General features: G+C 39.9%; 3 protein-coding genes across 4 annotated transcripts; 2 read left to right on the top strand and 1 right to left on the bottom strand.

Moving 5' to 3' along the window:
- Nucleotides 1-301: 301 nt before the first annotated feature.
- Nucleotides 302-6,613, top strand: bco1 (beta-carotene oxygenase 1). The gene is made up of 11 exons (XM_084939062.1): nt 302-440; nt 527-655; nt 777-906; nt 3,142-3,289; nt 3,382-3,532; nt 3,630-3,850; nt 3,973-4,230; nt 4,317-4,422; nt 4,563-4,651; nt 5,982-6,093; nt 6,281-6,613. The coding sequence occupies exons 1-11, from the start codon at nt 377-379 to the stop codon at nt 6,427-6,429; spliced, it is 1,557 nt and encodes a 518-aa protein (XP_084795188.1). The 5' UTR covers nt 302-376; the 3' UTR covers nt 6,430-6,613.
- Nucleotides 6,614-8,862: 2,249 nt separating this feature from the next.
- pkia (cAMP-dependent protein kinase inhibitor alpha) lies at nt 8,863-14,843 on the bottom strand. The gene is made up of 3 exons (XM_084939061.1): nt 14,712-14,843; nt 12,151-12,328; nt 8,863-11,545 (listed from the first exon to the last, which is right to left on the bottom strand). Exons 2-3 carry the CDS (start codon nt 12,299-12,301, stop codon nt 11,469-11,471), a joined length of 228 nt encoding a protein of 75 aa, XP_084795187.1. The 5' UTR covers nt 12,302-12,328; nt 14,712-14,843; the 3' UTR covers nt 8,863-11,468.
- A 1,247-nt stretch (nt 14,844-16,090) lies between these two features.
- Nucleotides 16,091-24,486, top strand: zc2hc1a (zinc finger, C2HC-type containing 1A). 2 transcript variants are annotated; one of them, XM_084939065.1, is made up of 10 exons: nt 16,091-16,197; nt 16,856-16,929; nt 18,843-18,959; nt 19,260-19,286; nt 20,304-20,445; nt 21,358-21,500; nt 22,338-22,443; nt 22,572-22,647; nt 23,061-23,159; nt 23,648-24,486. In XM_084939065.1, the coding sequence occupies exons 1-10, from the start codon at nt 16,182-16,184 to the stop codon at nt 23,781-23,783; spliced, it is 936 nt and encodes a 311-aa protein (XP_084795191.1). In that variant the 5' UTR covers nt 16,091-16,181; the 3' UTR covers nt 23,784-24,486. The 2 variants fall into 2 exon arrangements, with proteins under 2 accessions (XP_084795191.1, XP_084795192.1); XM_084939066.1 differs by lacking the exon at nt 19,260-19,286 and having other exon boundaries at nt 16,092-16,197.
- The last annotated feature ends 58 nt before the right edge of the window (nt 24,487-24,544 follow it).

A 24,544-nucleotide genomic window follows, 5' to 3' on the forward strand; every position in this document is an offset into this window, starting at 1 on the left:
TTTATTATGTCTATATCATGACTGGGGGGGGTCCAATTATTTAATCTGATCACAGAATAGCCACGTAAATACTTAAAGAGCAAGCCTGAGAACTAGATGAAAAAGAGTTACCTTTTTTGTTTTAGTTAAAAATAATAAAAAATCAAGGTGAAAAGGGGACAGAACAGCAGCAGATAGGGTCATTAAGTTTCCTGCGATGAAGGTACTGAGCTTCAATGTTTCTGTGAAACCTCCACACAGGAAGGGGATTGCTGTACAGACAGATAAGATAAATTGCCCTTTCATAACACCCCAGTAAAACAAATGGGAGTGGTTTGTGCTCCCACAGTATTTAACCTACTCTGACACTGGTGCACTCACTGGTCCGTCAGCGAACATGTCAGTAGACTTTTCTAAGAACGCAACAGAGAGGCCCGAGCCTTGTAAGGCAGAAATTAAAGGTGGGTCCGGTTTTATACAATTGCATTGCCAACAAATGTTCAGATTTAAAGTGCTGCTGTGAAGACTGTGATTTCATTTCAAATAGGGAATATTCCCAGCTGGCTGCAAGGAACGCTCCTCCGAAATGGCCCTGGCATCTTCACTGTGGGCGACACCAACTACAACCACTGGTTTGATGGGATGGCCTTAATGAATAGCTTCACCTTCAAAGACGGTTGGTACAGCAATTCTTACCTGTGCACAGCTGCTAATCTGTTAGTTGTTGCAAAAATACATAAATAAAATAAAAAATGTAAAGCGCACAGATAAAAGACGCAGTATTTGTTTCCTTGCAGGTGAAATAATCCACAGAAGCAGATTCCTCAGAAGTGACACCTATAAAGCTAACATGGAAGCAAATAGAATTGTTGTGTCCGAAATGGGGACGATGGCTTATCCAGACCCAAGCAAGAACTTCATCTTCAAGTGAGCATACTCTTTATTGTTACAGACAAATTCAGCATATTTGATATTTTTCATGAAATAACTGCAGTAGTCTTAGTTTGTAATTCTTTATCAACAGTTGCAGTATTTATTTGGCAAACAGTGCCGTTATATACTGTAAGAACTTTCCCTGGCATCTAGATTTGCCAGCATGAGTCTGTTTTTTCTGCTGTCTATTGTAATGTACAGCAATATTTTTGCTGTAAAGATAAACCCTATGTTACTGTGCTTTATAGAATATAAACTTAACAGGTAAATACTGCAAACTGTTTGGATGCCAGTCTACTTTTATTTAGTTAGGGGGTGATCGTGGCTCAAGAGTTGGGAGTTTGCCTTGTAATCGGAAGGTTGCCGGTTCGAGCCCCAGCTTGCCATCACCAGTGTGTGAATGGGTGGATGACTGGTTGTGTAAAGCGCTTTTGGGGCTATACAAATACAGGCCATTTAGTTCTCCTATTTAGGGATGGGTACCGGTATCGGTTCTGACATAAAAGGTAGTAACCAGACCGAAAAGCAGCGCACATTTCGGTGCTTTTTTTCCTGAGATGTCATACGCTTTGGATTCCAGCCAATCATTTTACCTTTGCGAGCGTAGTAGGCGGGTCCAGGTACGTACGTTCTTTTAGAGCAGAGCTACAGCTTAAAAATGCCCAAAGCGAAGCGGTCAAAGTCTGGCTGTACTTCACAGCAAAAGATGCAAACTCAGCAGCCTGCAACAAGTGCTTTAAGCTGATACTGTGATACTGTGCAAAGGAGGTAACACCTCGAATCTGATGAAACACCTGGCGACGTATAGCATTTTGTTAAAAGCCGAGAAATGCGCCGTATTTAATAGCTTGCTGCGAGACCTCACACCGTGCACATCTACTGCGGGTGGGTTGCCAGTTATCTGACCCGGAGCAACATCCCCCAAAAACCCGAAGAGGAGAGTCCTGGCTCCTAGCCCTGCCAGTGTAGCAGAAATGATGACGGATGATGATGGCAGCAGCAGCCGTTCTTCTCTGCATGAGTAGCTTAATGTTGTTCGTGTGTAATTTACGTTGAGTAGGCTAACCACGTTATTAAATAAATGCATGTAAGGTGAACTAGCAAACACAGTCGTAGTTACATGCGGCTGTCTTCTTATTTGATGGCAGATGCTCCCTTCACCCTGGCCAAAAAGGCAAAGAAAAAGTGGAAAACAGCTAAACATGAGAGGTCTTTGGACAAAGTTTGTTTTTTCCATTGTTTAAGCACTGCTTCCAGCCAAGAGTGATGCCATAAATCCCCTATAGCTGCAGAAAAGGCTAACATTGTTATCTTTTTACAAAAAAACAGCTGAACATGAGAGGTTTTTGGACCAATTTTGTGTTCTCCATTCTTTAAGCACCGGTTCGAGCACCGTTTAAGCACCGGCACCGTTTCAAAAGTACCGGTTTGGTACTGGTATCGGATAAAACCTAAACGATACCCATCCCTACTCCTATTGCAATCTCCATAGACGATTTGTTATTTTATGGTTGCACGTCTTCAGTTTCCTTTAAGTGATTTGTGCTACAGAAATGCTGCTGTTCTCTATTATTTGACAACTACGCTGAAGATAAACACTGGCTGGTTATTCCCAAAACTTTTTCAGAGTGAATAATTTAAATGTTTTGTGTATATTCCTGTGATTCTTTGACTTGGTCAAAGTAGAAAATATATGGTGCCATTATATTTCTCAAAGGTATCCATGTTTATGGTTTCTTGTATGTTTGAAGTTATACATGTTTGTTTGTTTGTTTGTTTTTATAAGTTTTGTGGTAGTGCAGCTATTAAATAACACCATGCAGTGCCATTTTTGTAAAATCTGGGTAGTCACTTGGACTACGCCTCTGCGACACAGTTATAATCATTTTTGTGTAGGAACAACCTCGGGGCTGTTTCCCTTACTGCTGTGAATTTTTCACTTAGATTCACATAAGGCAAACATTTACAGGAAATCAAGTTTCTTTCTAATCTGTTCTCTTATTCACAAGGGGTAACTACAGGAGATGGATCCGCATATTTGTGTTGGCACAGATTTTTAACACCGGACGCGCTTCCTGGCACAGCTCTCCCAAGGATTTGTGTCTCCTCCTGCTTTTAAACTGGGGATCTTTTACATGTTAAGCAAATGCATTAACTAGTGCACTATGGAGGCGCTCTCTTTCCTGTATCAATATCACACTCAAAACCCCCAAACTTTTTACTTTTCAGGGCAATCACCTTTCTCAACCACACAATGCCTGACTTCACCGACAATGGCGCGAGCAACTTCATCAAGTATGGAAATGACTATTATGCCACTTCTGAAACCAACTACATCAGCAAGATTGATCCCGTGACCCTGGAAACCCTGGAAAAGGTAACGCTGCCGGTTAACCTTGAAACGTGTGAACTCAAAACCAAGAAAGACTTTGCTTCAGACCTGATATGTTTCTGAAATATCTCACACAGGTGGACTACTTGAAGTACCTGCCTGTAAACTTAGCTTCATGCCATCCTCACTATGACAAGGAGGGCAATACCTACAACATTGGAACGTCAATAGCGACAAAGGGCAAAACTAAATACGTACTGTTCAAAGTTCCTGCTGTCTCAGACAAAGGTCTATAAGTGATTCATGTGTTTTATGTTAAACCTCTAAACTCAACAGTAACACCTACAGCGTTTTCATATTTGTGCTGTCTACTGTCACCTTTCAGACAAAGGCAAGAAAGGCTCTGCACTGAAAAATGTAGAGGTGATCTGCTCAGTCCCCTGCCGCTCCCTTCTCATGCCGAGCTACTACCACAGCTTTGGCATGACAGATAACTACATCATCTTTGTCGAGATGCCTTTCAAGCTGGACATCCTCAAGATGGCTACTGCCTATATGAGAGGAGTCAGCTGGGCAAGCTGCCTGAAGTTCTGCCCTGAAGAAAACGTAAGGAGTTAGTAGGCTAATGAATGTGGATTAATAGACCGGGGACAAGGGTGTACTAGTGTTCTACACTTCAGAAAAAAATGGGATTGACTCTTTTATCTATATCTGTGTTTCTCCATCAGACTCTGATCCACTTGGTAGACAGAAAGACCGGCAAAGAAGTTGAGACAAAGTACTACACAGGAGCGATGGTCCTCTACCACCATGTGAATGCTTTTGAGGACGATGGCCACGTGGTCTTTGATGTCATTGCCTACACCGACAACAGCCTTTATGACATGTTCTACTTGAGCAACTTGAAGGAGAAATCTCAGTTTGATGAAAAAAGGGTTTCCAAGCCAGCTTACAAGAGATTTGCCCTTCCCATCCACGCTGACAAAGTGAGTTGTTTTCATGTAATTCATTTGGTCCTGCAATCGAACGGCTCACACATTAAAGGCTTTCACATGTCGACTGGATTTCACAGAGCATTCCAGTTGGAGGGAACATGGTGAAACTCAAGTACACGACAGCCAGCACTGTGAAGGAGAAAGAAGGCAAATTCATGTGCCAAGCAGAGGTGCTCTGTGAAGGTAAAACCAACGCCACTCAAACGTGTCTGTTTGAGTGGTTTAAGGCAAATGAAGTTTGTTTGTTTTTGTTTTTCAAATTGCTGTTTGTCATTTAAAGTTAATCCAGATAGGAGCAAAAACTGTGGTTTTATTTCCATCAGGCTTGGAATTGCCCAGAATCAATTATGACATCAATGGGAAGAGGCACCAGTTTGTCTATGGGAACTACGTGGGGGATTCTGCAGAAGTGGTGGGAACATCCGACATTTCAGATTTCTTACATTTTTATAAATATAATTTGCCTATGGAGACCTTTAACTTCCAGAACAGACATTTAAATTTTGGGGAAGCAGGCTGTTCCTGGACGTATTGTTTTACAAAACTAGGGTGAAAAACTACAGTACTGAGAATAATCATTGAAGCAAAATGTAGCAGTAAAACTTTTGTTTAAGTGTGAATTACACATTGCGCCATAAAACAACAATCCCCTTCATGGCACTTTTGGGTACGCGTGCACATCAAGATATCAGAAACAATGGAAAGAAGACTTCAAAGCTCAGCCCTCCAACAAGAGGCATAAAGTCAGGAAGGCATAAAAGGAAATATTTTCTAATAGACAATTATGTATTTTTTTATTAATCCTCACTAGACAATCAATTCTAAAAACAAACAGGAAGAGAGCGCTGGCTTCTGCTTGAACTATGAGTAATTTTGAATATCCTTTTTATAAACACGTGGTTAATAAAGTGGAATATGCTGCATAGCAGGTTAAAAAAGAGGGATGTAAACAAGATGTGACATGAAAAATCCTGTATCATATATAAAGAGGTGACAAAAGACAAAAAAAAACATGTTAAGTGTCATAATCAGGTGTCTAACCCCCATGTGCTGGCAGAACAGGTTGAATGTACCTCTGCAATGATTCTTCAGTGCTCCACTATCTTCTGTGGGGGGTTAAATTGGGTCAGGTTTAGTGGCTGTTGAAGCCAAAGCATATGATGGAGGAGATTTTCATCATTTTGTCCTATAAATGAGGACATTCCCTCCCTAAAAAAAAAGAAAAAAGGAGGATGACAAAATATCTCACAACAGAATAAAGGTGATCCCTCAATTACCATATAAGTTTCCCCCTGATAGGAGACACGCCTCAAAGCCATACCAGCAAAAATGCCAACCTCAGCATAACAGAACTGACTCCACCACTGCAGGGGTTAAACATTCAGTTTTTTTCCTTTTATTTGTCACCCATTCGTTTTAGTTAATAACAGTAAACGGTTAATAGGCCTACATCGGATTTACTAAATATTTTCTGGTACCTGTGCTCATTAAAAGGACTTGATTCACGCATCAAGTACAAAGTGCATCCATGAGCACATCAGCTGCTCATCATATTGTCCGGCAGTCTCATGTGATATGAGAATTTTACTGCTCTTTCTAATATTTGCATACAGAACAAAGTACTTCACGGGCTGATAAGCCGGTTGTGCTGTGTTGTGTATTGGTATTTCTGTGCCTGTAAATAACTTCTGACCTGCATGGACATCTTTGTTGAGTGTGTTTCATCTGTTCACTCACTGTAGGTTGCAAAGTTTGACACGGAAACCAAGAAGATGGTGTACTGGGGTGAAGACAAGTGCTTGCCGTCAGAGCCGGTGTTCATCCCCAGACCAAACGGAGAGTCGGAAGATGATGGTATGAATACAAGTGAATGTGGTGTGCAAAGACGTGACATTTATTCTGTATTTGCTTCTATTGACACGCTGAAGTTCAAGTCAATAAGAAGGTCTACAAAGATTAGACCAGATCTCCCCCCACTTATCTGTGCCTGTAATCTGTGTTGACAAAGTTGTGATACAATAACCTCCTTCTCCATTCGCAGGTGTGGTCCTAACATCAGTCATCAATTCCAATCCAGGCCAGTCGAGCTTCATCCTGATTCTCGATGGGAAAACGTTCAAGGAAGTAGCACGAGCCTATGTGAATACTGAGCTGAACAAGGACATGCATGGATTTTTCATCCCACATTGAAAATAAAAGTTTAAAATAAAGAAAGGGAACTGTGCCACAGTAGTACATGTGGCACAAGCATGTATCGTAAGTGATTTCATTGTATTATCACTGGTATATGATATAAAGTTAACCTTGTCATTTAAACAAAACACGTACTGTAATGTTACAATGTTACTGATATTACAAGAATAAATCCAACCAATGCTCCATATTTGTGGTGTCATGGAGAAGAGTTATGTTAACACAGTGTGGTTTTACACAAGGTCAAGGTCTCTGAGCAAATACAGCCTTCATGACACAGTGTTACTTGTTTCTGAAGATACAGAAATGTCAGATAAGTTATCAAAGGAGTAAAGTCCATTCAGTTAGACATAGGGTTATAGATTTAGGTAAACAATTTATGTCAAATTGTTCCCATGTGAAATATGATTGTTGTGTTTCAAGGTACAGCGTTTCTCAATCGCTCTGGTGCAATTCTCACATCAGAATTATCAGTCTCACTACTCTTAACACTTCCCACCCACTTGTTTTTGTGCACGCTGCATTATTATTATATTATTATGAGATTTTTTTCAACCTTTTATTGTCCAATTTTGATGAGTCAGTGCGAGATGTAATCTCAGTTTGTTGTTCTTACATGACAGGAGTGGAGCCTAGTGTGATCTTCTGCTGCTGCAGACCATGTGCAGCACAGTCAGCTAGATTGTGCGTTCAGAGATGCAAGAAGGTTTTTTTTTCTTTTTCGGAGCATTCTCTGTATAATCATCCCTCCATAGAGATCGTTTTGTGGGAAAACCCCAGTAGATCAGTAGTTTTGGACATACTCAGACATATTCACTCACCTTTCGTCCTCATTCATTCAGCTTGAACTTCAGCAGGATGTCTTTATCACGTCTACATGACTTAATGTTTTGGATTACTGAAATGTGATTGGCTCATTAGATAATTGCATTAACAAGCAGCTGAGCAGATGCAAAAGTGGTTGCTGAATGTTCTCTCATAGTATATATTTTCATTTCCTGTTTTCTAATGCTTATACTTTCACGTATATCATTTAGCATTTCTCGATTTCAGCAGTTTTCTAAAGTTTCAAAGAAATTCTTCACTTTTAATTTAGGCCGACACTTTTTCCAACATCATCACGATAAAAACCTTACAACATCCATTATTTATCTTTTCATACATCATACTGTTTCTCAATCAATCTGGTGCCATTCTCACAGCAGGAAAGACACTCTCACTAGTCTCGTATTTCTCAAAAAAATTAAGGGATTTTTCACATTTGCCAACACATTAACAGTCAGTCACTTTAACTGTGTGATGAACGAATAAACAACTTTCACAAGCCTTTGAAGACTTAAACATCAAAAAATTTAGTTTTTTTTCTCATAACCTTGCTTACTTTTGAAAAAAAAATCAGCAAAATAGGCCTAATATAGAAGAAAATATTTTCTGAAACAAATGAATTGTGAAGGTTTTTTTTTTTTAACTTTACAAAAGTGATGAAATGCAGAAAAGCAAAAATAATACTCATTAAACTAAATGGATCAGAAAAAAAAATAAGGAAATGTATACATAAGTCATTCTAAATACATTTAGCAACTACTTTAGCAGTGGAGCAGGCGTACCTAATAATCACAGTAATGCAAATATCTAATCAACCTTTCACATCAGCGGCAACTCAAAACATTTAGATATGTAGAGATGGTCAAGACAGCATGCTGAAGTTCAAACCGAGCATCAGAACAAGGAAGAAAGACTGAATGAAAGTAATCGAGAAAAACTGAAGAAAATGCTCCACCCATAAGTTGCCTTGTTGCATTTCAAAGGCTTATAACAACAATAATCACTCAGCTGCTCTGTCATTACAGATACAGCTCTGTTGCATTATTACAGCATGTACCATTTATCTTCAACATTAACAACTCTGGTATCAGTGAAATGAGTCCTCACTGTTCTGATTACCACATGATACAGCTCAATTTTGTTACACTGTGTGCAGAAGGTCATGTCGGTTTGAGTCAAGTGAATGCAATTTATTTACCACCATCATTGCGTGTCTATAACCACCGTGTTTACTGCCTAGCACTTGACTAATCAGAATCTAATCAGGAAGAGAAACATAGTCATCACTTTTTCCTTTTTCGTTTTACAGTGCGTGGGTCTATTATAGGAGAGTACCAATTCCTTCACGTGAGCTAGCCATCATAGTATCTTTCTATCAAGCTGACCTTAACTAACGGCACATGACCTCACTGACTTGTGAATGCTTGCATTATCTATTGCATCGTTCTACATCGTCTGATATCGATTACAAAACAGAAGCGCTCAGTGATTGGGCCTTTCCGTTGTTGAATAGAATAGCTTAGGTTGACCACCAGGGGGAGACAAAGACTTTGCTTATTGAGCCCTCTCTGCTGAGGATGCATTCATTTGTCTTGACACTTTCGATTAATTCACTGGTAAAATTTAATTGCACATCAAAACAAACCAAATCGACAAAGTCAAAAATGAGTATATTACATAGTAACACAATAACGTGACTAAATCGAGAATTTTATAAAATACTGAAAATAACAGTGGGAAATGGAACAACAGCTTGAGTTCTTTAGCTCACCTAAACTGCAACAGTACCGGTCATCACATTACACTGGACTCAAAGTACAAGTTATCTTAGTCCTATGATGCACTATAAAATGGCACTAATCCCCTTTAACAGGTTAAAACTAAAGGTTTACTACACCCACCGTCCACCCGCCCAATTTTTACAGCTTCTTCCTATATGCCCATACTCCACGTTACCTCCAAGTTTCCTGAAAATCATCCAGGTAGTTGCAGATACATAATCCTGTTGACAAATAACTAGAAACAGTAGCAAAAAAGATAACCTCCTTTGTGAAGGTAACTAAACAAAGAAACAAAATGATCAGCTGGTCAGATATAACAAAGAAATAAAACATTTTTAGAATGCATACCCACATATTTCATTAGTAGATCTAAATTGGACAGAGTACAGTAATGGTGTTAAAAGGAAACTATGAAAACGGATTACAAAAGGGAATTGCAAAACTGACAGGCAGTGTGCCAGTACATAATATTTATTCTAACAGTCGTCTTATCTACGAAAATTTACACATACAGCACACGCTAATAAACCACACTCCAGTGCTATCAGTAGTGCAATTTCCAAATCTTAAGTAGCAAATAAATGTTTTTCCTTGATGTCCACCACAACCAAATTACAAACTTGGGTATAATATATGGCAGTGCAATGTTAAACTGTGGGATAACCACTTAATGTGTGTAGATACCCTGCATGTAAGGAGAGAACTCCTGCGTTCAAGGCCATCACAAGTTAGACTGGACACATTTGCAGACAGTGAGAGGCCAGTTTTGATTACAATTATTAAAGTATAAGATGTACAGTAAGGGTGAAATCCTACTTTCCAACCAATCAATTTCATTGTTTACGGCGTCATTAAAAAGTATTTTCCTAAAGATAACCCGAGTGCAAAAAAAAGGGCCTTTTTTAAAAAATGATGATTTCTTTTATTAATTGAAAAAAGCTATCCAAACCTACCTGGCCCTGTGTGAAACAGTACATGACCCCTAAGCCTAATAAATGGTTGTGCTAGCCTTGGTAATAAGAACTGCAGGCAAGAGGTTTTGCAAGTATTGGCAAAGAGTTATTCACATTGAGTGACTCTTTTCTGCAGAATTGTTTTGATTCAGCCACATTGGAGGGTTTTATGAGCATGAACAGTGCTTTTAAGGTCATGAAAAACATCTCAATAGGAGTCCCAAACCTTCATTTTGTTGCTTCAAGCTATTCAGAGGTGGACTTGCTGGTGTGTTTTGAAACACTGTCCAACTCAATAACCCAAGTGTGCTTGAAGTTTGGACCACAAATCGATGGGCAGATGTTCTCTTTCTGTATTTTCTTGTAAAGAGTTGAATTCGTGGTTCCATCAATTATGGCAAGTAGTCCAGGTCCCGAATTAGCAAAGCAAAAGACAATATTGCCTTGGCAGAAAAATGGTTTAAAAAAACCCACAATTTTGGGGGGAAACACATTTGTACTCCCTGGCTTCATTTGTGAGGCCTGGCAGTGCAAACAACACAATTTTAGTGAATAGTTATAGTGAACTCAAAGTTATGGGTCAGTGTGCAAGAGTAAAGCAAGGTGCAGTGAAGCCAGCCACCAAAACGAAACAGACGCTCATTTTGCCTGTGACAGATCGAGCAGCACATGTTGCTGTTCCTAACTTGGACAAAAAAAGCTTTATATCTTGTGATCTGACTCTTACTTTTTTTTAAAGAACTGGACCCTGTTTGACCATCAATGTAATACTTAAAATGGGATGTCTGAAATGATAAAGAAAAAAATACCCATTTAGATATTACACCTGATATGGATACATGCAACAAAGTACACCAGGGCCTTTGAGCTACTGAGTGCAGTTGCTGGATAACGTCCATCAATCCAATACACAGATGGATCCAAATCCACGGAAATAGGAAACGGTCAATAGCGAGTACTTATGAAGGGAGCACGTGTTCAGGCGTCGAGGCAAGATGAGTGGATGTCCAGCTGCCGTCTGTGTTTCAGTCGCATCAGCGGTGATTAATTGAAGGAGACGAGGAGAGGGGAAGACAAATTTTTAATTCTGTGGCTGCTCTAAAAACCTTTTACTAGCCTCCGTTCCTCCCTCCAATTTCCACTCAAAACCACTCACAGTCAAAAGTGGGCTGGTTTTGGTTGTTGACATCATGTTTAGTTCACCTTAAATTACATCCAATCTGATATCAGCAGCCTTGGACAAAAGGCAGCAAAGGAAGGAAGGTTTTTAAGGAAAATGGAACACACCCAATTACAAGCGAGAGAGAGACTGTGCTGTGGTTGCCATAGTGATGACTTCCTGATGGCAGGATAGTGGCAATAGAGGATTTTGCTGTTCACAGTAATTAGATGCAACTGGCCAGTCAGAAGCTTAGCATACAGGGAGCAGATAGACTAAAAGAAGTGGCTGCTCGAGTCCATAAATGTCCGGTGGCACTTAGCTTCCCTCAGCTTGAGTCTGCTCTTCTTTAGATGGAGAGTTCTGGCTTTTCTCAGCATCTTCTCCCTCATCACCTGGAAAACAGTGAAGAAAGAGGACAGTGGGACAGTCGGTTTCATGCACATTTAACTACAGGGGAAGTCAGTGATGCAGCTTCCTTGGTACTAAGTCACCAAGGAAGACATACTGTATATGTTAAATGTAACTGAAGAACTTCAATTAAATTGTATTTCTATAGTGTGAAATTAGAACAACAATCATCCTAAGACATTTTATTTTGTACAGTAAAGACCCCACAATAATGGAGACAAAACACCAACAATCAAATGACCCCCTATGAGGAAGTACTTGGCGACAGTGGGAAGGAAAAACTTCCCTTTAACAGGAAGAAGCATCTGGTACAACAAGACCAAGGGAGGGGCAGCCATCTGGGAGGGAGACAGGACAAAAGACACACTTTGGAAGAGAGCCAAAGATTAGTGGCTCTGTAATTTTGAGCTCTATTAACAATTTCCAAACACGCTGCAGAACTAAGCTATGAAGTCTTGATTTTCCTCTCCACTGTTGGAAAATCCAGAGAATTCAACTGAACACAAGTAGAGACGAGGCCTTGTGTTGCCACCCTGATGAATTAATGTCGCCATCAAAATATGTTCTTGTTCTTCATCATGTTGCTCACCTGACTTGTTGATGTTGAGCTGTGCCAGACTCTCCGACAGATCAGTGGTGCCCGGTTCTCCAGGAGTGTCTGGAATATCATGTATGGCATTCCTGCGGCCGGATCGTCGAGAGGTGATGAAGTCCTCATAGGTCGCCTCCACATCCGTCATCGCTGACACACTTCACCATAGCAGGGCCTGCCGCACACAGCAGCACACACTGACACACCTTTTCAAGTTGCACAGGTGCACAGTGACCCACAGACAATGGAATCTGCACTGCTTTTATGGAAAGATCGCTGAAATGGACAGAGTTTGTGCAGCTTCTCCTAAATAACTTTACACAATGGCAACACCAGTTTTTGTTGACAAGAAGAATGTAACGCAGCAGGCTATGCAGGCACTCATTGAATACATCCCTCCCTCCGCTTATCTTATGACCTAATCCCTGCTTAATCTATTTTAATCTCAGTCTAGGGTACGGGCGACACCATGGATACAGAGGAGGCAAATTCAGTAGAAGGAATGCCGAGGAGAGCGATGGGAAATATAAACAGACAATCTGATGCATTACTTTAACCAAAGAGCACACTTAGAGGTCATTAAAGCAGAATGAGGAAAGTACTGCCATATCACATGGAGCATGATGGGAGCTGTGCTGCCCCGGAGATTTAGGTTAAATCCTTCTGCTTATATTCAAGCCCTTTGTAGCAATCTGTCTGGCTGAGGCTGTCCTTCAGCACTGAGCAGATTCAGGCTTTGTTGTCACATTTCTTTCAATTAAAATCTGCTATTATGAGATTTCTTTGGCTGCATCAGTCTGGATATCTGCATTTAGTTGCTGCCACTACTTAATAAAAAAAACCTCAGAAGACATCACAACACTCAGTCACAAAAAAAGGTTGGTTTGATTTTCCCCAAGTCAAATGCAGGATTTTTAAATTATATATAAGTATATATTAAAAATGCCTCACTTTCACATCCATTTGTGGCTATTTCTAGAGAAAGTTGTAGTGGACTGTGGCTATTTTTGGAAACCTCCTCTGTCATCATCTGAGCACCCTCCCACTCAGCTGTCATTCTCAAAATGGTGTCAAGATGGGCAAGACCCGGCAGATGCTGTCCGTGTACGACTGACAGACCAAACGTGTGGGGAAGCAAGAGAGATAAGACGGCTGTTCTCTAACTTAATATGAGAATCGGGGCACTGGATTGTGGTCATAGGTATAACTCTCCAGGTTTATTAGCAATAAAGAAGAAATATCATTTGAAACGTTACATCATGTAAACAGCTAGGTTAATTTAGCTTGCATGAGTAAATGTCCCCGGCTTTACTGGTGGAGCCAAATGAGATATAAAATTCCTCCCCACACCTTTCAATAAAGAACCTGTCTTATGATAGAACATAAGTGAATCTAATTGGATTACAGATCTGTAAGTGCAGACATTTTCCCACTGAAGCTGTGTTTTTATTTGAAGTTAGAAGTTGAAGTTAGAAGTGACAGGACATTTTGCGATGTGTTTTCCTATGCTCATATTCTATGAAATATTAATTGCCAGTTTACATAATTTAGTCAGACTGTTGTACCCATGAATTAGAACATTGGCAACTCAGCTGTGTGTGTGTGTGTGTGTGTGTGTGTGTGTGTGTGTGTGTGTGTGTGTGTGTGTGTGTGTACAGTGTGTGTACTCCCATGTGGGAAGCAGAGCTCAGCTGGCCTGGACAACAATATATATAGCACAGACTCCAAACAAATGATCAAATCGCTGAATAATACAACAGGCCAACCCTCTCTGTCTTTCACTATGAAGTTTTTTTTGGGGGGGGGCGGGGGGCAGCGAAGAGAAAAAGTCTACTCCTGCTCTGCAGCTGTTTGATTTGTTATGCTGCCAAACAGAATATTAGCAGTGATAAAGGCAGTACATGAACGAGTCCCAGAAACTTATGCCAGAGTTATTCTAGGTGGCCTGGGCATACCTGGGACTGATGCCAGTGGTCTCACACAAACAGACATGCTATACTCCAACATCATCGTGCCAAGCGCAAAAGTAAACAATTTCTCCTTAACCACGGATTCACGCGCAGCTGTCAACACCCTCCCTGTAAGAGCGTGCAAATGTTTTACTGTTATTTCTACAGCTCGTACACATTTAAGGCAATCTTAGCTACGTGATTTATTTAAAAGTTCATCGCGAGTCTGCACGAGTGTGACGTCACTCCACAAAGACTATTTGTCCAAAATGACAATTTATCACCTACTAAAGGCTAAGTGGAAGCGATGCAGTCACGCGCATTGGCGTCCTAAATAATAAAGCGCTAGTTTTTTTCTTTTCTTTTTTGTTAAAGACATATAACCTTTAAATACAGACGAGCTTAAGGTTGCAGGAGAATCTGAATGTTTAAATTCATTATTAAAACCAAGAGCCATACGTCTGTCTTTGATGACAAAGACCCCCACAGAGCCAGGTCAGTGTCAGTAAACGTAGCCTGCATGATATTAACATTACACATGCATTTACGAGCTTTGCGCACTTTGCACCTGCAGTTATTATTCTTAATATGATCAGCAAGGTATGCTACCTGTTTGGGATAAATGGCTTCCGAATATTCGCAGGGGTCAATCACATCGGCTCGGATCTTGCCATTTCGGTATTCCCCAATGCGCTCATGAAAGAGAATTTACCAACGTCAAGCATATCAAGCACACCGAAGCTACTTCCGAGTATCACTTTCAAAATAAAACCGCATTACTTTGAAGGGACGCTTAACAGAAAAGTTTTTCATTACCAGCTACTTTACCTATACTCCTTTATTTTATTAGATAGATAAATATACATATAAATAAATAAATACGCATATAGGATTACTAATAGGAATACTTGCACCACATTCCTTAATTAATATCTGACAAAGTGAGAGCGATAAACTTTAATGCCAAGTGCACTGTTTAACCGTGAATGTGTGTGTAAAATCATTAACTTGTTTAAAGGTTAGGATACATTAGGACTTAGCGAATGGTTATCATCCCATTGCTATAATTCGAAATGGTGAAAAGGCATCGCGCTTGGGCGTGTGTGTGGTGTGAGAGATCACACAAAAGGGAGTCAGTGTAGAAACAACGTCCCTCTTGTGATAAAGGCACATGTTTGCTGTGCCCTCTTAGCATCTGTCCATGAATCCCTCCATTCAGATGACACATGTTGTCAGTATGGCAAATGAGGAACTTCCGAGTGTTTGTTCTGCGCAAGTGTTTGAGCTAACAAAAGCAGCAAAGGAGCACACTAGTTTGGTTGTTTGGTTGATATAATGAGTTTCTGTAAATGACCATCCCCAAACAAAGCTGAGATGCAAGTTGAGGCTACCAGCCCGTTTATTCATTAACATAACTTTGTATCAATAAAAGCACTAATAACTAATAGCATTTCATTTTTTATTTCTATAGCTAAAAAAAAAAGAAAAAAGATTTCGTCCCAGTAACAGCAACGTTTGCTAGTTTCCATCGAAAACTGAGCTACGCAAACTCCCCCAAAAATTTATGGTTAGGACTCGGAGTAATACTGGGAAACATGACAGAGGTTCCCTCCCACGCTCCACCTGCTGTCCAAAATAAACAGTGCATACTTGAACACTCCATCAGAAACAGTGCAGTAATAACCAATGAAATACTCGCATGTTAGCTCACCGAGCGGCATCGGACAACCCAGTTGCTATCGGTAGCCAAAGATCAGTAGTGTCAAGATAATTACCTGCCATTGGGAATTGGAACAGGATAATAACGTCCCAGTAGTGTCGACATAAGTCACAGAGAAACAAACAAAACACAAAAAAATGACAAACCAAAAATGTAGATCTGCACAGAACATCAGTAATTCACAGTACACTGCAGAATCAATTTATATGGAAATTAAAGTAATTTTCCTTACAGGATAAATGGGTAAAAACAAAACATTTCTCCCGTTTTAGCAAAGCCGGAAATGAAGAGGGGTTTTCCGTCTACGTCTGGCCGTTTTCTAACAACGGCAACAGGACTAGACAAGGGATAACCTAAGGATGGAAGAATTTGAAGGTATGCGATATTGCTGTTTGTGTGTTTACTTCAGCCTTTTATGGCAAATTTGGGATTTCAGCATTTCGGTTTTATCTGCCAAGGGGACGCTTCGGGGTTCGCGGCTGCTTTAGATAAACAGTTTTGCATAGCGACCTCCTTTTTGTTTGGGTTTTAGCCCAAGTAATGCTAGGTAACGTCAGGGCCAAAGATGAAGCTAGCTGCTCCTCCTCTCTGAATGGGTGTGATTCCTAGCTAGAGGAGCTATCCGGCTAACCAGCGAACTCCTAACAAATAACACTTTTTAAATGAATAGTTTAAAGCGTGTATATCAATGAATCTTCGGAGAGTGCTTACCTTTAATATTAAATACGTTTCTATGTGTACAGTAATACTTCGAAGTGTTTGACTCTGTACGTTAAACTTAGCTAAACCTGACTATTTTCCTCCAGCCATTTTCAGGAAATTTGAAGTATCCGTGTAGAATGAGCAGTAAAGGCAACAATAAAACATTGTTGCCTTTACTGTGGCAGAAGAACACAATTTATGACCGCGAAAGTATTTACCTTGTATCAAATGTTAACTGGGTCATTATTTTTCTTCCTATGTTTGTTTAGTCCCGTTGTGGCCCATTTTTGCTCTTTAAACCTTCACCGAATTTGTTCTGTTATTCTTGCAGATGGCGAAGCTTCTCTGGTTGACGATCGGATTCAGTGTAATACCTGTAAAAGATCTTTCTTCCCCAAAGTCCTGGTAAAAAAAAACAAACCACCTCTTGCTCATTTCTGACATTTCTTAATACAAAAAAACAAACAAAACAAAACAATGTGTAACACTGTTCTAAGAGGACAATATTTTAATCGCAGACACTTTAAGTGTGTGTTTGTGTGTGTGTTGATCACGCACTGTGATTAACCCGCCTGGCTGACAGTATTTACCACATTAATTCTCAGCTGACAGGGTATCAGCTGTTTGTTCAATAATAATGTGTCCCTGGCTATGATCCAGATAGCTAGCAGGGTCCTGTGAAGAGCTCTGTAGGGGAGTTGAAGGTTTTATCAAAGCAGAAATGCTTTTTGTTTGAACAAATTTGTGATATTCAAGACTCTGATTTAAAAATTTCACTAAGAAACGTCTCTAGTAGTACTGTTCTCCCATAAAGCGGAGTTGGAAATATTGGTCATTAATTAATTTCATAGTGGGCCATTTTTTGTATATAGATGAATTGTAGCACAAGTATCAACTGGACTGTATCATGTGAAGCATTGTCTTTCACTTGATTGTCTAAATCAGTGAATGGAGATTGTTTAGAAAGGATGGCTTCACACATGTTCAGCAATACAGTACTCTCAGCACTGTCTGCAGCACATGCAGGTAGGGGTGGTGTCATAGCGCTATATAAATGCAATCCATTATTATTATTATCATCATAGGCGAAAAGACTGTGGTGTTGAGTCATGGTTATGGGTGACAGATAGACTCATCTGTGTATTTCGGAAACTGCTGATCTACTGGGATTTTCTCATATAACCATCTCTTGGGCTTACAGAGAATCGACAGAAAAAAAGAAAATATTCACAGAGTGGCAGTTATCTGGGTCAAAATGCCTTGTTGATGTCAGATATCAAAGGGGAAAGGCCCAGCTGCTTCAACCGGATAGGAAGGCATCTGTAACTAAAATAGCTGCTTGTTACATCAAAGGCACACAGAAGAGCATCTCTGAATGCTCTTCTGTGTTCAGAGCACAAGCACATTCAGATATGGGCTGCAACAGCAGAAGACCACACCAAGTGCCACACTTATCAACTGAGAACAGGAAACTAAGGCTACAACTTGCAAAAAAGTGTTGTCTGGTCTCACGAGTTTTTGATGCACCATTTGGATGGCAGGTTCATAATTTGATGTAAACAGCATGAAAGCATGGATCAATCCTACCTTGTGTCAGCAGTTCAGGTTGCTGGTAATGGTGTGGAGGATAGCATAGTTTTGATACAGCCATCTACCTGAGTGTTGTTCCTGATCTTTATTACCACAGTGTATCCATCTACTGATAACATGACATGTTCTGATATTCTGATTATAACATGGCATGTTATTATGCTTCCAGCAGAGTGGGTTCAACCTGGTACTAATGTGTACCTAACAGATGAGTGTATATGAGTTGATTTTTACTCCCCAAAAATCCTCTTTTCCTTTGCTTATTGTGTTGAAATGACTAAAACCTACTACAGAGTTAATACATCAAAGCTATAAAGGTTTTTGGTGTTTAATTTGAAGAGAATCTTCTGGTAAACAACCAAATATGTGCTCTTATGCAAGAACTTTGCCTCATTAGTAGATAATGGCTGCATTAAAGCATGGTGTATTATTCTAGATATGTATAGCAATATATGTTTGGGTCTCCATCAGGAAGACATTAGTGTGCTTCAGAGAGTTGGCTACAGCTTTGAGGAGGTTACTGGTGTTGTTCATGTTACTCATTTAAATTTGAGCTTGAAATGCTTGAAAGAAAGTTTCCTCCTCTTTCAAGAAATTCATTTAGGAAAACATAGTTGAAAATTTAAATTATAGTAAAAGACAGATACAAATCTTAAGTGATGCCAGTGGTGTTAAAAACAAATAAAAATGTTTTGTCATGTTTTGTGCACATTGTCCTCCTCCAACAGGAGAAGCACTCAAAAATCTGCCAAAAATCAGCAACTAAAAAGAGGAAGGTTTTTGACTCCAGCAGACAAAGAGCTGAGGGAACAGACATCCCCGTACTGAAACCCATCAAACCAAAGGTAAGCCTTCACCTAAGCAGAGCGATGGAAATCCACATAAATTGTCAGCAGTGGTTCATTTTGACTATTGACAGGATTGGAAAAAAAATTGCCTAAAGTCAGAAAACTAGCTGGATTTCACATGCTGCTTAAAACACTGTTGTTCATTTTTTTGGGTAATCTATTCATTCATAAATACGTCCAGCTTTTATTATTAAAAAAAGACCTGTTTTTAATCTGAGGTTATTTATTCAGCGTTGTATCCAATAATACAACACCTAAAGGAAACAATGCTGTAAACAACTTTCAATTGTATTTCAGTCACAAAGTTCATCTGCTACTGAAAGAGTAAGTTGCTTTTATCTTTTTTTTTTGTTCAATTGTCCCTCCTTTCCATAGATAGAATTTTTAGCGGCACAGATAATCTGTTGAAGCCCGCGAGGCTTTCCCTCACTGTTTTTCTGGCTACACAAATACTTTGTTTGCCTTGAAGTATTGGCTTGAATAGTCTGTGGGTGTGCCAAGTCATGTTAGTGATATTAATTTTAAAAATCCTTTCATACCTCTTGTCTTTAACTGGCATCCTTCTGTATCCAGTGTTCTTTTCTCTTTCATTTAACGTGACAGCCTTAATGCTATATTTTCTAGTTCAGCTGCTGCGGTTGCTTTGAACCTTCAGATTACTCTTTAACAACTAAAAACTGTATTTGTTTCATTTATTTCTTCTCTGTGAGAAACTGTCTCATGAGTATCAGTCAGTGAAGTAATCTTGCCCAGTCTGTTGCCTGGCTGTTGTTCAGATGGTCTTGGCTTCAACTAACTCCTGCGTACTCACTCTGTGCTCCCACTGGAATTTTCAGCTTTGTGATATGAACAGGACAAACGTCTAGTTATGCGACAAATTCTGTTTTGTTTAGTTTTTCTTTGGCAGCAGTTTAGGAAAGAGGAAAATATAATAAAATGTAGTTTTAGCTCTCTCCAAGTCACCTGTGTTTGTCAGACAAACGTGTCTGAATGCTTTAACTACACAGGATAAGTAGAAAGTCACAGAGGCTGTCGTGTTGCCTCAGATCCACTTTAGACAACTGAACTCACTGAACTATTTCTGTCGCTAATCATCAACTTTAGATAAGACTTGTACTTTTGTTATGGAAACATAGTTGTTGGGGGTTTTTTAGGGTAAGAGTGGGAAGTGCAGGCTTAGATAAGCGTGTGCAATCTTTACATATTCGCTGTGAAGCCTGTCGAGTTAAAACATTCGGTAAGAGAGTAGCTTAATCGTATTTTCTTAATATTAGATTGTCAAACTATAGCAGCAAACAGCTGTAACAGAGAATCTCTTTTCTCATGTTGTTGTCGTGTTAGGCAGAACCCCCGAAGAAGCCGTCAAATTGGCGCAAGAAACACGAGGACTTTATCGCCACCATCCGGGCTGCAAAGACCCTCGGTCAGGTCATAAAAGATGGAGGACCATTGCCCCCACCTCCTCCTCCTACTTATGACCCAGGTAACATCTAGTTATCTAGAAGCAAATGAAAAAACTATAAAAAAAAAAGATTTTGTATGTTAATAAAAGAATTGTGAAAAAGTCTCATACACTGCTCGAAAAAATTAGCACTTTTTAATCAATTTCATGAGGTGATTACCTGGACCCTGCACAGGTTGCACAGGTCGTCCACACGTCATTCCTTGAAAGTTGGCTGTGGCTCCCAGCACAGCCTGAAGAGTGGAGATTCCAGGAGACAGGCGGTTATTCTATGAGGGTGGCCTGTGGCCCCTTTAGTAGGCCCTGTGCTCACTGCAAGGCACTGTGGCGCTCAACTGGCAGTTAGGTATCAGGATGAAATCTTTGGGCCCAATGTCAGATCCTACACTGGTGCTGTGGGCCCTGGGTTCCTCCTGGTGCATGATAATATCCAGCCTCACATAGCGAGAGTATGGAGGCAGTTGCTGGAGGACCGAACACTGTCCGAGGGCTCTCCCATTGTCCAGATCTGGGAGGAGATCCCTCAGGACACCAGCTGTCATCTCATTAGGAGCATTCCCCAACATTGTATGCAAGCACATGGTGACCATAGAAACTACTGAGTACAATGTTGAGTTGCTGCAATGTTGCAGCCATCAAACAATATTACTTTTAAAGTATACTGTCATTGTAGTAAGGACTCATGAATAACCACATTAATGTATAAATGTTCAGAATGTTTTGTGTCACTAAAAGGAAAGAAATAATTTTAAATGACTAAATATCAGCATGGTTACTGCTCGTATAAATCCTATACAAGTCGAGCTCTAATTGTGGTGACAGCTGCAAATGAAAAGTTCAAGTCACCACTTCCTCAGATAGTAGTATTTCTGTATACAGGATTCAATTACAAAAGCTACATGTATATTTTCCCACTACCTTGTCTCCCTTTAGACTATATCCAGTGTCCTTACTGTCAGCGGAGGTTCAACGAGAGTGCAGCTGACAGACACATCAAATTCTGCCAGGAGCAGGCCGCCCGAATGCCCAACAAAAGCAAGTCAGGAGATGCCAAAAAGCCTCCAGGTCGCACACAGGTACACGCACGCACGGATAGGAGAGGGAATGCATTTGAAATTAAACAGACAATAGTTCCCAAAAAGTTGATTCTGTTCATCTGGACTTAGCATTTTAAGTGGGAGAAACATTTCATCACTCATTCAAGTGACTTCTTCAGTCTTTTGGGATTTTCTTACCTGGATGACTGAGCATGGATCTAAACAGAAAATAGTTTGTTAGTTTTTTAAACATAAAATGTTAAAAAATGCTCATAGGTAGGTTTACAAAACCTATACTGATGATTGATATGTGTGGCACTTCTGTGTTATGGCTAATTGCTGATAATTAAGAAGTTTTGCTTATAAATCATTGTCTTTTATGACCATGGTGGGACTCCCACTCTGCAGCAGATGTAGAATTACAAGTTACTTAGCAACAGCTATGGTGCATAGCTGGGGAGTTAATTTGGTAGCCAATAAAAACAGCAGGGTTTAAACCCCTCTGGTTAAGAGCTCTGATTCCCCATTGTAATAAAAATACTTCAGTCGTTAATTATTATGTCACTGAGCTTCCCTGCTGTGTCGTGTTTTTAGAATTGTTATGTGTTGCAGTTCTTTTTCCTCCCCATTTTATAGCTTTGAGATTTTCTTCCAGATCGCAGTTTTAAAACCTGTTTTAGAGCCAAGCATTGACACAATGTGCATATTAACAAACACTACAACCACAAGCCATTCTTATGTGGTCATATAGTGATATGATATGATATGTTTTTGTATATCTTTAATGTAACTATGTTAATGACTTTTCAGCAATGATATCCATAGCTGATCTTTTGTACCAAGTAGTTATTTTTATTGCCTTCTCTCTGTCTTCAGTACAAGCCTCCTGCTGCTGCAAAGAAGGCCAACACTCCCGTTGTGTCAACCATCCCTTCAGCTTCCTCTCGTTTACCCCAAAGATCAGGCCTTGGACAGCCCACTGGTACGAGACACAGTGCTATACTCCTCATCACCCCCCCCAATATTGTGAATTTGTGATTCACTTCATTGCATCAAACAAAACTAATATGCGCATTGTCCTCATTTGTGTCACCCTCTCTCTCACTTAAGGAATCCCATCTAGTAAGGCCTCCTCAACAGGTCCAGTGAGGAATAATCCCTCCGGGCTCACAAGCCCACCGTCAGGGTTAGTACACATACGCAGATGTGTTTTAAATACTGTGGGCAAGTCCAGACAGGTTTTTATTTACTGATGTCAAGTGGGTACTGTTTTTTTTACCTTTTATTGTGCATTCAGCTGTGTCTATTCAAATATCTGTTGGAACAGTCAATCTTTGTACATGTTTTTACAGCCCGGATTTTTTTTGATTGAAGTGTCATTTCGAACAATGTGAGTCAAAACAAAATGTAACGTCAGGACCGAGAATAGAGCAAGGCTGCCAAAAAACAACAGTTTCATTTCGCTTTCTCACTTTTATTCTTAGTATCCAAGACATTATGTCTACGCGGTGTCTCGACAGAGAGCATTTATTTCAATGAATAACTTTGAAACATCCTTGTCCTGGTTTTCTTTTTGTTTTTCTCTGATATCTCTGTCAGTGTGGGAAGTAAATCCCGAGTAGCAAGTTCTGGCTATGGATCTGTGAGGAACGCTCAGACTGGACTCAACAAGAAGAAAGTAGACTCCTACATATCTAGGTGAATAAACGTCTTAAGTCATAACCTCCACAGAAAGAGTGGAGAAAATCAATTGGTGACCTCTCCTGACCTCTGGTGGCTTGGTGAAGTATTACATATACTACCTCTAATTTGACTAAGAATGTACAAATTTCAATTTTACTTTAAGAAAGTTTAAAAAAATAAAATAGAATAGGGATGAGTCTTACCTGCACATTCATTTAAACAAAAGAAACTTGCATGCACAGTTATATCGACCTTGCCACCCATACGTCTCTAGCTTCTGGTTGCTTTGATTATCGTTATTGCTTTGGAGCAAAACAATTTCCCATTTAATCAAACTGAGGTGAAATATGGGATAATACAGCTTACTTGGCATCGGCTTAAGTGGCATTGACATTCGTATAAAGACGTGTAAAATCCAAATAGAGCTTTGCCCTGACGTTTCACTAGTCGCAACTTTGTCCGCACAAATTCTAAAGTTGCTGCTGTCTTTTCTGTTTTCTCAGGAGTGATATAGATGGCGCGAACGATGTTGGGAACGGCGGAATGAAGAGCAAGTTTTGTCACGCTTGTGGGACAAAGTACCCTGTTGAATCTGCCAAATTCTGCTGCGAGTGTGGGGTCAGGAGGATGTGTATTTGATAGCAGTCAGAAGAAAACGAAAGCAGGGTTAGGATTTAGGTAATAAGAATTGAGGGAAAGGTGAAAAAATAATTAAATCCATCTTTATTTTCCCACACTGATCTTATTTCCTGGCAGTAAAGGTGGTGTGTGCGGTCACACTGAATATTATCCAAATTTCATTGCATAACTTACAATAAGGAGTGCACTTAGCTACTGTGTTTTGCGTTGACTAGTGGCCGGTTGATCTCTGTGCCAAACAGATTTGGTACACAGATTAATCGGTTTAAATCATGATGTGGCTTTTACAAGTACATCCCGTAAGTAGCTTCTCTTTCACTGCTTCATTTGCTCACAGCATTGCTGCTGTTTCCATGAACTTATAAAAGGAGCATTACTGCCATGAAACTACAGGTCATAGAGGGTTTAAGAATTTGTGAGAAATAAATATTTCCAGCAAAGGAGAGGTGGTTGGCCACTGGAAGGAAGCTATTAAATATTATGCATCTTTAGAAGGGAGTAGAGGAAATATGAATTAAAAGTGGGTTTGGAAAAAAGAAAGGAAACATGTTGGGTGGCTGATTAGAGGTGAGATTAACTGCCCTGCATCATTATCGCTCTTCAGCCCTTGATTTGAAGTGCATTCCTCAATCCCACCTGTCTCCACATTGATGTGCAATAATAACGACTACTGAAGAAAGCAGTGTGATTTTTTTTTTTTTTTTTTTTAAAGAAAATAGCTTCAAATGTTTATCTTATCACCCTGTTTTCTTAGGAACCAA

The sequence above is a fragment of the Perissodus microlepis genome, chromosome 9 (assembly GCF_051167445.1).
Source record: "Perissodus microlepis isolate ML-2025 ecotype Zambia chromosome 9, ASM5116744v1, whole genome shotgun sequence".
Lineage (NCBI taxonomy): Eukaryota > Metazoa > Chordata > Actinopteri > Cichliformes > Cichlidae > Perissodus > Perissodus microlepis.